Genomic DNA, 12447 nt, shown 5'->3' on the forward strand with positions numbered 1-12447 from the left:
TTTTTAAGTTTAGTTGGGCCAGATGCTGTGGCACATGTCTTTAACTCTAGCTGTTGGGAGGTAAGGAGGCAGGCAGATCTCTGTGAGTTTGAGGCCAGTCTTGTCTATATAGTAAATTTCAGGCCAGCCACAGTTACACAATGAGACCTTTTCTCAACAATAACAACAACAACAACAAAAATGGCTTATATGGAAGGAAGTTGAAGCTTAGGGTTCAGCCTTACAAATGTGGTTGGTAGAAAGTTGGCTAGTCATACTTTCATGAATGGGACTATATCTTCTCAAGATCATCTGTGATTAATTATGAGGAATTTGTCCTATCTACATACATTTATTAAATTATATAATTAAATTTTTGAGAGGGGAGGGTGGCAAGGGGATAAAAATTAGAACAAAGTATAACGATATATATGTATGAAAATATCACAAACTCAGTTCTTTATATGCTAAGCAAAATATTATCTTAACTTGAGGGGCTGAAGAGGTGGCTCAGCAGTTAAGAGCCTGTACTGCTGTTGAAAAGGACTTGAGTTCAGCTCACAACACATCCATCCATGTTTGTTGACTCACAGCCTTTATCCCAAGCCCCAGGAGGTCTGATGCCTTTCGACTCTTGAGAGTATCTACTCTCAGTGTGCATAAACTAACACACACACACACACACACACACACACACACGTGCGCACGCGCGCATGTAATTAGAAATAAAAGTAATCTTTTTTAAGTGAAATGTTATCTTTAAAAAAATCCTTAACAATATATTCTTAGTATGTTTGGGCTTCTATAGTAAAAATATCATGAAATGGGTACCTTGCAAACAACAGAACTTTATACTTCTGGCTTCTGAAAAGTCCAAGATCAAGGAAAATTTGGGGGTCTCTTTAGAGTCCTCTATAAGGACACCAGTTTTATGAGGACTCTGCTTCATTGACCTAGTCATCTCCCACATACTCCATTTTCTTTGTTTGGCATTAGAAGTTGAGTATATGAACTGCAGCATGAGAATATAGAAGTTCAGACTATAACACGTTCTAGACACACATACTTCTGTCTATTGTGAAAGCATTAATGCAGCAGTGTGGTCTGACTGTTGAATAAGCATTGTCTACATTCAGAGTAATCAGGGATCCAATATTTTTGTGTGTGTGTGTGTGTGTGTGTGTGTGTGTGTGTGTGTGTGTGTGTTGCTGGAGACTAAATTCAGTGTCTCAATACTATGGAGCTATACCTCAAGTCCTTAGTATCTGACTTTTCTAATATCAACTGTGGCTGTCCTTATGGCACCAGAACAAACTGGATTTTAATTGTCTTGGGGTTTTTTTTTTCTTCCAAATTTTGTTTTTATATTATGTGTGTAGGTGTTTTGCCTGCATGTATGTCTGTATGCCGGGTGCCCACAGAGGCCAGAAGAGCATGTCAGAGCCCCTGATACTGGAGTTACAGACAGATGGAAGCCAATCTGTGGGTGCTGGGAGCTGAGCCCAAGTCCTGCATAAGCAATGGGTGCTAGGAACTGCTGAGCCATTTCCAAACAGAGATGTGTTTGCGTTTGCTGGTTGATTTGAGATAGACTCTGTGGAGTCTGGAGTAATTCAGCCCTTTGTATTACTTCATGCCCAGCCTTCTGCTCTGCCCTGGGCAGCTTCTTGTTCTAGCCCAAGGCCTTGGTTTTGTTTTTTCTTTGTTTTTGAGGGAGGGAATAAGAGGGGTGTGAGAATGCTGGGGTCTCTGCTAGCTCCTGTCAGGTCTGTATGTCCCCAGTATAACACCCTTCCCAGGATTTAGTTTTAATATAGTAGAATAGGGTTCTGCAAGCATCTAAATAGATACAATGTAAGAAGGGAAGTTCTTTAAGCATTTTTAGACTGTTTCTGTACCAAAATAGTTTTTTAAATAAGGAAAATAATACTAAAACTGAGTATAAACTGAGTCTAAGGGGTTGATAAACAGAAATTTAATGAAATGAAACTATTAGTGTCTAAATATTTTATTTGCTTTTAGTTATGTATATGTGTGTGCAGGTGCCCATGGCGGCCAGAGGCTTCAGATCCCCTGGAGTTGGAGTTACAGGTGGCTGTGAGTCACCTGATGTGGGTGCTGGGACTCAAACTCTAGTCCTCTACAAGAGCAGTAGATGTTCTTAACTGCTGAGCCATTTTCCAAGCCCCAAAGTCAAAATATCTTAGTTTTCTCCGCTGGTGAGGTCGTCAGGAGGTGAAAGTGCTTACCACCTAGTCTGGCAGCTAATATGTAAGGAGAATCAATTCCCACAAGTTGTCCTCTGACCTCCATATTCACATGTTGTAATTGCACATGTGTATGTATATAGTAAGTAAATAAGCAAATACAAAAATAGAGCTTTTAAAGTTAAAATTTAAAATTTAATTTGCTGAAAACACATGTACTCATGTTACTATTTCAAAGGCTTCAGTGATTTCTCCCATGAATATTTGAAATATTTTTCATAATTCTAGTTTTTTGGTTTTTTTTCTAGGCTGCTACTGAAGAAGAAAATAGCCATGGTCAAATAAATGGCATTCTCAATGCTCCAAGCCTTGGTTCACCAATCCGTGTGCGATCTGAGATCACTCAGCCAGACAGGGATGTCCCGTTAGTAAGGAAGTTACGTTCCATTCACAGCTTTGAATTGGAGAAGCGTCTGACACTAGAGCCAAAGCCAGACACTGACAAGTTCCTTCAGACTTGGTATGGAATTTTTTTTTTCCTTTTTCTCTCTCTTTTTAAAGCTTCCATGTTGGTTTTTATATCCATTGTGTAAATTTTTTCAAGTAAGAAATTTTTGTTTTTATAACACTGACTCCATTAAGTTTACATTTGTTCATATCTTAGCTATATATCCTCATTCTTTTTGCTTGTTTGGTTGTTTTTTGGTTTTGGGGATATTTGGGGGAGATTGGGGGGGGTTGAGACAGGGTTTCTCTGTGTAATAGCCCTGGCTGTCCTAGACTCTCTTTGTAGACCAGGCTGGCCTTGAACTCCCAGAGATCCACCTGTCTCTGACACCCAAGTGCTGGGATCAAAGGCATGCGCTACCACCACCTGGCTAGATCCTCATTTTTAATATGACTGTCAGATATTACAAATTATAGCAAAGTCTTTTTCTTTGAGAGTTGCTAACTTCCGAAAGCCAGATATAGTAATAAAATGAACACAAATACAGTGACTTGTTAGAAGATGAGCTCTTTGAGGCAACTGTGTAGGGGTACAAAGGGCAAAATAAAGGCAACATTAGGCAGAAATGAGGGGAACATACAGAGAAAGGATGCAGTGAAAAAACACATCCTAGTAAGTTTGTCCCCGTGCCCTATAGCACTTACATTTCCCAAGTAAGAAGGAAAGCTAAACTTTACAGATATGTGACTGTTGATTTTAATCCATTAGGTGCATCCTCCCTATAATAAATTTTGATAACAAAATGAAAATGAAAATGTAAGATTTGAGGTCTTTACCAATTATAAAAGGCTTCAGAAGAATTAAGAGCTGGACAGTAGTAGCACACACCTTTAATCCCAGCACTTAGGAGACAGAGGCAAACACATATCTGTGAGCTCAAGGTCAGCCTGATCTACAAAGTGAGTCCAGGGCTACACAGAGAAACCCTGTCTTTGAAAAACCAAGAGAGAGAGGGAAGGAGGAAGGGAGAGAGGGGAGGGAGGGGGAGAGAGCGCAGAAAAGAAAAACCAAACAGAGAGACTGGAGGATGGGTAGAGAAAGAGATTTAGATTTGGGCTGGGGGTATAGTTCACGCCAGAGCCACGTAGAAATGTGTGTGGTAGTGCATGGCTGTCATCTCAGTTCTAGGAAGGTAGAGTCAGGAGGTTCACTCAAGGTTGTTCATTATTACATATCCACATAGGATCAAAAGGGTTGACTAGACTTGAACTATGTTTTAACCATTTTGAATTACAGTTTAGATGAGGAGTAGACTTAAGAGCAATAGGAATAAAAACTTAGTTTGGCAAGGAGTTAACTTAACAAAACAGACTTTAAAAATGGACAGTGTTGGGGGAAGAGCAGGGATGGCAAATGTAGAGAACGTCGTCAGCCCTGTGAAATTCCCCTTGCGTTTCCATATGCACTCAGTCACACTTCTGTAAGAATGGTAGCTCCACATTCAGAATTTATATAATAAATGAGGACAACTGAGTGACTTATTTTCATTTTCTTAAGCATGGAGAAGATGCAGAAAGATTCCAGCGTGGGAAAGGAATCTGTTGTCCCTGCTCTGCCTCATAAGCCTTGTGTTCCTGCTGTGTCCCGCACTGAGCACGTCTGGCACTACGATGAAGAATACCTTCCTGATGCCTCCAAGCCTGCCTCTGCCAACACCCCAGAGCAGGCAGATGGTGGCGGCAGCAATGGGTTTATAGCTGTTAACTTAAGCTCTTGCAAACAGGAGGTTGATTCTAAAGAATGGGTGATTGTGGACAAGGAACAAGACCTTCAGGATTTTAGGACAAATGAGGCAATAGGCCATAAAACAACTGGAAGCCCTTCAGATGAGGAGCCTGAAGTGCTTCAGGTCCTTGAAGGGTCACCTCAAGATGAAAAGGTCCAAGTAGGCCCCTGGGCTGACAAGCACCACTTAAAGAGGGAGAGCTCAGGTGTGGTCTTAGCACTTTCTGCTGAGTTCCCTGCTGCTGCTGCCTCAGAACTGTACACAGACAGGCTAGACCTCCAGGCTGGAGCTGCCAGTCAGTTCATCACAGTGACTCCCACAAGTCCAATGGAGGCACAAGCAGAAGGACCCCTGACTGCGGTAAGAACGGCTTTTTTCATTGTTTTGTGTTACACGTTCAAGGTGTTAAGAAAAGCCTGAGCCAGGTGGTCTCTTTTTTTTTTTTTTTTTTTATTTATTTATTTATTTATTTTATTTTTATTTTTTTAAATACATTTTTATTAATTTATACATATTACATCTCAGTTGTTAGCCCATCCCATGTATCCTCCCATTCCTCCCTTCCTCCCACTTCCTCCCTACTCCCCTCCCCTCCCCTAAGTCTGTGTCTGAGGGGGACCTCTTCCCCCTGAATACAGGTGGTCTCTTTTAAGGAGACAAAGGCAGGTAGATTTCTGTGAGTTTGAGTCCCGCCTGGTCTACAGAATAAGTTCCAGGACAGGATAGCCAGGGCTACACAGAGAACTGTCTAAAAAAAAATTTTTTTAAAGGAAAAAAAAAGAGCTGGAGAGATGGCTTAGAGGTTAAGAGCACTGACTGCTCTCCCAGAGGTCCTGAGTTCAATTCCCAGCAACCACATGGTGGTTCACAACCATCTATAATGTGATCTGATGCCCTCTTCTGGCCTGCAGGTATACATGCAGGCAGAGCACTGTATACATAGTAATAAATAAATGCAATTTAAAAAAAAAAAGAGAGAAAAACCTGAGCTGAGTGTGGTTACACACACCTTTAAACATAGTGAGCTCCAGGATGACCAGGGCTACATAGTGAGACCTTGTCTCAAAACAACAAAAACAAAAACAAAAACAAAAAAACAAAACAAAACCTCTCGAAGAGCAGTTAGTGCTCTTAGCTGCTGAGCCATCTCTCCAGCCCCTTTTTAAACAGCATACCTTAGGTTGACCTAGAGCCTCAATCATCCAAGTTCTGGGGTTACAGATATGTAGCACTTTGCCTGTCCTATTTGGGAGTTTCTTCATATGTCACTGGGTGATTTCTGCCTAGACTAGTTTTAGGGCAAGATTTATATGTCTGCAAACATAATTATGTTCCTGACACAAAGTGAAATCTATCTCAAACACCTTAGCTGACCCTGGATTCATATCAGAATTTTGATATACTTGGATGGAGAATGAATCTAAGCCAGATCTCCCATGGCACTCTAGTTTCATTTGCATTTGAATTTAGAATTCTTTGCTTGTTTTCCTAATACTTAGTCATCTTCATTAAGTGATCTAAGTTTATTTGATTTCTTCAAAAAAGTCCTTTTTTGAAAAAGAAATGACTGACTTTAGTGTAAGGATAATAGAATTTAACTTATCAAAGGCCACTCATTTGTAAGGGAGTCTGGACCATGGCAGTCTTTTGAAATCAGTCTTCTGGAACATAGAGCATGTTAAGGAACAAGCAGAGGAACCTCCAGGGGAATTGTTTGTTCTGTGCACCTCCTTTGAGGGGAGCTTGGCTGTCCTTCATCACGGTTGCTTGTTTAGTGTAGGGAGCCTGGTGCACATTTTTGCTACTCTTGTAAGTTGAAATCTGATGTGTTACATCTCAAGCCATGCATCTGATGATACCCTACATGACTAGACTTTTTTTCTTTCTTTCTTTTTTTTTTTTTTTTTTTTTTTTTTTACATCTTTCTTTCTGCTTCTCCAGATTACAATTCCTAGACCTTCTGTGGCATCAACACAGTCAACTTCAGGAAGCTTTCATTATGGCCCACAACCAGAGAAGAAAGATCTTCAGCCCTTGGAGCCCACTGTGGAACTTTATTCTCCAAGGGAAAACTTCTCGGGCTTGGTTGTAACAGAGGGGGAGCTTCCTAGTGGAGGAAGCAGAGTGGGTTTGGGACTTCAGATAGATCACATTGGTCATGACGTGTTACCCAATATGAGAGACGGTGACACATCTCAAGACTTGGGACCAAAAGACCCTCCTGACCATAATAGATTAGTTGTGAAAGAATTTGAAAATCTCCCTGGAGAAACAGAAGAGAAAAGCATTCTTCTGGGATCAGATAATGAAGATGAAAAAAGTAAAGGGCAGCATTGTGTTGAAATTTCTCTCCTTGCAGAAAGGGATCGCTCAACCACCACAGAACCTCTTGATGTGTCAAAGACACAGAATTTTAGTGTGGTGCCAAATCAGGACCAAAACCATGAGATAATGAAGCTTTTGGCAGTTGGAACTTCAGAAATATCTCCACAAGTCATTGGCCCACATGCTGAAGGGCAGATAGGGCAGGTGGTAGCAATGCAAAAAAATAAGCTATTTAAGGATGATGACATTAAGAGTGAAGACTTGCCAGGGCATCAGGGAGACCTCTCGACTTTTTTGCACCAAGAGGGTAAGATAGAGAAAGTTGCCCCTAGAAATGGAGAGCTGTATCATTGTGTCTCAGAGAACGAGCATGGCCCTCCCACACGGAGGTCATCCTTTGTGACCAGGCACAGCCGCATCCCTGTTTTAGCACAAGATATAGACTCAACATTTGAATCATCCTCTGCAGTCTCTGCAAAAGAAAAGCTTCTACAGAAGAAAGCCTATCAGCCAGAACTAGTCAAACTTCTGGTAGAAAAAAGGCAGTTAAAGTCTTTCCTGGGGGACCTCTCAAGTGCCTCTGATAAGCTGATAGAGGAGAAACTAGCCACTGCTCCTGTTCCCTTTCCGGAGGAGGAAGTCTTTGCTCCCTTTTCCAGACTGGCAGTAGATTCTCACCTTAGCAGATCAGCTGAAGATAGCTTTCTTTCACCCATCATCTCCCAGTCTAGAAAGAGCAAGATTCCAAGGCCAGTATCCTGGGTCAGCACGGATCAAGTTAACAGCTCAGCCCCACCTCAGTTCTTACCTCGGCCACCACCAGGAAAGCCACCCATCAGGCCTGGAGTAGAAGCCAGGTAATTCTTGATTCCCCCTCCCTCCCTCCCTCCTTCCCTCCCTCCCTCTGTCTCTCTCCTGTGTGTTTGTAGGGTGTAACAGTGTTTTGTTTGTTTGTTTGTTTGTTTTCGAGACAGGGTTTCTCTGTGTAGCCTTGGCTGTCCTAGACTTGCTTTGCAGACCAGGCTGGCCCCGAATTCACAGCAATCCGCCTGCCTCTACCTCTTGAGTGCTGGGATTAAAGGCGTGCTCCACCACCGCCTGGCTGTAACAGTGTTTTCAAGTTCGCTTTCCTGTATTACAGCAGTAGTATCCACAGGCCTTAGGGCACAGCACAGATTGATTGAGGTTAATGCATTGTTTCCACTGTGGCAAAATAAAACGTAAGAGCCGGGTGTGGTGGGGCATGTCTTTAATCCTAGCACTCCAGAGGCAGAGGCAGGTGGATCTCTGTGAGTTGGAGGCCAGCCTGGTCTACAAAGTGAGTCCAGGACAGCCAAGGCTACACAGAGAAACCCTGCCTCAAAACCACCCCCCAACAAAAAAACAAAATGGGCCAAAAACATCTAATATAAAATTTACTGTGTTAATTTTGCCATGTAATCATCACTATCTACTTTTAGGATTCCCTTCATCATATAAAACTGAAACTATACCCATTAAACTGTAAACTTCCATTTCCAGTGCCCAGCAACACTCATTGGTTTTCTTTATAGTTTTGATCATTATAAGCACTTCATGTAAGTAAAGTCCTACAGTATTTGTTCTGTTGTAGTTGGTCTGTTTTATTTAGCAGAAAATCTGTAGAGTCATTCATTTTAGTGTCTGCCAGAATTTCCTTCCTTTTAAAGGTGGTTCAGAAGAAGAGGCCTTGTACCGTTTTGGTGTTTGTGTTATAGAGGCCGTACAACTTGTATTTATTTACATCGGTGTGTGCATTCAGGCATGCCTTTGCAGGTGCAGAGATCGGAAGACAGCTTGTGGGAATCTGTTCTCTTCTTCCACCTCATGAGTCTCAGAGATCCAACTTAGGCCATCAGATTGAAAAGCACCTTACCTGCTGAACTATCTTGCTGGCCCTGACTTAGTGCAGTTTGTTGTTTATCGTGTCCCTGTCTTCTTTTCTGTCTAGCTGATGTTTTCTGTGTGTATGATGAAGCCTTGAGTTCCTTTATTTTCCTGTTGTGTAGTTACGCCTGTTCTCATTGTGGGCCACATGGAGTACACAGACCGTCCTGAAGTTGGAGCATTCTAATTTGGGTTTTAGCAGTGTAATACCAGGGACATGCCACTATGCCCCTTTAAGTCCCCATCTCCATTCCTTGTACTTGTTTAAATCATAAGATTACATCTTCATCTTAGGTCCCCAAACAGAAGCTTATAATTTAGTTTTGCTTTTGAGACAAGGGACTTACGAAGCTCAAACTGGCCTTGAACTTCTGATCCTCCCCCTGGAGTTATAGATATGCACCAATCACACTCAACATTAATAACTGAATGTCTTATAAATGTATTAGTCTGCTAAATCATTCAGAAAAAAATATAAATAGCTGTGAGAATAATCATCACTTTTATGACTTTATGTATTTATATATTTTCTTTATTCCCATCTTCATTTCCCTATATGGCTTCAAGTTACAGTCTTCTCATTTCACCCTGCGGTGTCATCTAGCATTGCCAGATGGCAGGTCTGGAGGTCGTGTAGTGGTGGTGGGCCCAGAACTGCGTGCGTGCTAAGTGCATACTCTACATCCCAGCTACCCTGCCAAGCCCCTAGCTCAGCTTTTACCTCATAGTGTCTTTATTTCTCCCTCATCTTTGAAGGATACTTTCTCAACATGGGAATTTTAGAGCCTTAAAATCTCAGTCCTTGGTCCGTTGCCTTTTGACCTCCAGAACTTCTGATGAGGAAAATCTTCAAGGATTCCGTATGACAGACAGCTTCTTTCTGGTTGTTCTCAAGACTCTTGACAATTTTTGTGTCTTGTCTTGGTTTGATGGTATGTGATTGGGTCACTTTGGGGTCATTCTGCTAGATGGTCATCCAGCTTGTCCCTCATTGAATTTGGGGAGTGCCCAACAGTTCTTTAGCAGTCTCCACTTTGTCGCCCTTTTGCAGCTCCTATGGTGCCTACATCAGTCCACCTGCTAGTCCCTTGCTAGTCTTCTTCAATCTTCTGTGATTCAGGCTCAGCATCAGTTTTCCTGTCTTACTGTTCATTTTCTGCTGCTTCTTACTGCCCAAAAGTGCTCTTTAAAAATTTTGTGTATGCACACACCATTGCACTTGCATGGTAGTCAGAGATCAACTTGAGGGTGTTGGTTCTTTTCTTCCACCATGTAGGTCATCAAACTTGGAAGCAAAGCACCTTTAACCACTGAGTAATCCCTCCAGCCTGTCCTAGTCCTTAATATTTAGCTCCCTAAAGGGAAAAGAGAAAAAGTAAAGTCAGGGTGAGAAGATACTAATTCTTTGTATCCTCTGACAGTCACTTCAGTCACAGAAAAGGGGGCTTGCAGTAATGGGCAGAGGTGTAAGAATGACCTGCTTCAACTGCTGGTATGTCATGAGAAGCGCAATGAAAAACTAGAGCACGGTAAAATAAAGTTTAATGTCATTTTTTTCAGACTTAAGCCAGCAGAGTAAAAGGAATTATATCGGCCACTGGGGCCATTATCTATGAAGTTACCATCATATGACTGACCTCCTAAAATTAAAAACTAAATAAAATAAAAATATACCAGTTCTCTGAAATGTCACATCCTTTCACTTTCAATGATGTGGCCTAAGCCATTTGTATCATTAGGTGATTTCTTAATAGTTGATCTGGTTAATAATAATAAGCACAAGGGTCAGGACTTGTGGAATTCTTAACACTAACAAGACAATGTTTGTATTATCACCATTGGGACTTGCAGAGAGAGGAAATTACACATTAATGCACTGACTCAGAAGAAATGTGAAGAGTTTTAGTACTGACTGGAGCTGAATGTAAATTAATTTGTAGCTTTTGTTATTGGATCATTTGCATGTTCAGCTTTGTATGCAGGTTAGCTTATTTCTTTTTCTCATAAAAATACAGCGAATAGGGCTGGAAAGATAGCTTAGCACTTAAGAGCATTGGCTGCTCTTCCAGAGGGCCCTGGCCACATGGTGGTTCACAACCCTCTGTAACTCCAGTTCCAGAGGATCCAACACCCTCATCTGGCTTCTAAGGTACAGACATGCATGCAAGCACGAAGAAAATTTTCTTTTAAAGAAAAAACTACTTTCAGCAGCTTGATATGTTATAGAAGGGCCAGGGTTGTCACGTACATAATACACATACCCTTCCTGGTTTGAAAATCAGCAGAGCCCAAGGTTGTGTTTAACCTGCCTGAGATAACTAGCTCCTTCCTGTAATTAGGGACCCAAATGCCACCTTCCCAAAGAGTCTTTATTTTTCACATCGCTGAATTGTAAGCCATCAGTGACTTTTTAATATGGCTGATCAAATTTTTACCCACAGAATGTCTACAAGAATTATAGCTTTAAAAAAATTCAACCAGTTTTCATATTTTAAAAATATCTGAACTCAAATAAATTAACATTTTAAAAAGTAAAAAAAAAAATACAGTGAATATTAAATATTCTCCAGGCATCTGAGGAAATTATCTCCCCAGTTTGAATTGATACAAGTCAAAACTACTTGTTGGCTGTTTTTACTGAGGAATTTATTATTCAAAACATTCAAGCTCATGGTCATCAACCTGTTGACATTGTAATTTGCTGTTATCATCAACAAATATGTTGTTCTCATTCAGAGCTGTCCTTGGATGAATGAGGTGGGGGGCCACAAACAAAGCAGTTAAGAGTTTAGTCTCCAAACAGATATTTTCCCCTAAGACTTTGATTTTAATTGGGAGTGGGGGTAGGGGGCTAATGTGTGCAGGTGCCCTCAGAGGCCAGAAGAGGGGGTTGGATGCCCTGTAGCTGGAGTTATAGCTGGTCAAGAGTTGCCCAGTGCAAGTGCTGAGAACTAACTCTGGTCCTGTGGAAGCACTGTACTCTTCCTAGCCTACCTACAGCCTAAGGACAGGGTTGGTTGGTTGGTTTGATTTGCCTTCCCTGATTCCTCCAAGTTGTGTGCAAACTGCTTTAGAAACTAGTACAGAGTTGACTGCCACAGGGCTCAAGGTAGGGACAGGTAACTACTCACCTTACTAAAGTCTAAAATTGACCAAAATTAACTGGCAGTTTATGTTCAAGTTATCCTGTCTGTATTGCAGCCTTTAATGTACTTCAGATTTCTAAAATAATTACATTCAACAGATTCTTCCAGTACAGCTGTTTTCTAGATGGGGGAGGTTCCTAGTATTTTTTTTAAAGGTCCATAATACATACATTCTCTGTTTAAAACCTTATATTTTAGTCAGTGTCTTGTTCCTATAATCATTTACCAGAGACAGGCTAACTTACAAGGAGAATGGGATTAGAAATTCACTGGAATTCCAAGTAGCATGGCACAAGCCATGGCAAGCCCCGCCCCCAAATCACAACACGTGATAGCGTGAGCAGTTGTGTGTCTCTGCATATGCCAGGCCTCCTCCCTTTACTCACAGGACCACCAGGGTTACCCATGGCAGCTTCACCCTAGTGATCTCATCTAAGCTGGCCACTTCCCAGAGGCCTCACCTCTCAACACCATCGTCAGATTAAAGTTCCACCCTTTTGTTAATATTAGCATAAGGCTTTAAGGATTAAACTAAAGAAGATGGTCCAGAGACAACACAGACTACCATCTACACTGATTATAAAGCCATATGCGGTGGAACACGTGGGAGACTGAGACAGAGCAATCACAAGTTCAAGGCAATAATGACCT

General features: G+C 41.5%; 1 protein-coding gene across 10 annotated transcripts in view; it reads left to right on the forward strand.

Annotated features, from left to right (window-relative positions):
- The window catches only part of TTBK2 (tau tubulin kinase 2), a 123925-nt gene that overhangs the window by 103724 nt on the left and 7754 nt on the right, over positions 1-12447 (forward strand). For 7 of the 10 annotated variants that reach the window (XM_084776290.1, XM_084776295.1, XM_084776294.1 and 4 more), the window contains 3 exons: positions 2495-2706; positions 4192-4780; positions 6362-7602. In XM_084776290.1, the coding sequence (XP_084632416.1) occupies positions 2495-2706; positions 4192-4780; positions 6362-7602 (2042 nt within the window). Of the gene's footprint in view, positions 1-2494; positions 2707-4191; positions 4781-6361; positions 7603-10071; positions 10180-10210; positions 11195-12447 lie in introns of those variants that run through there. The other 3 variants (XR_014778116.1, XM_084776297.1, XM_084776298.1) reach the window with 3 other exon arrangements.

This window comes from Acomys minous (assembly GCF_964271855.1).
Source record: "Acomys minous genome assembly, chromosome: 3".
NCBI lineage: Eukaryota > Metazoa > Chordata > Mammalia > Rodentia > Muridae > Acomys > Acomys minous.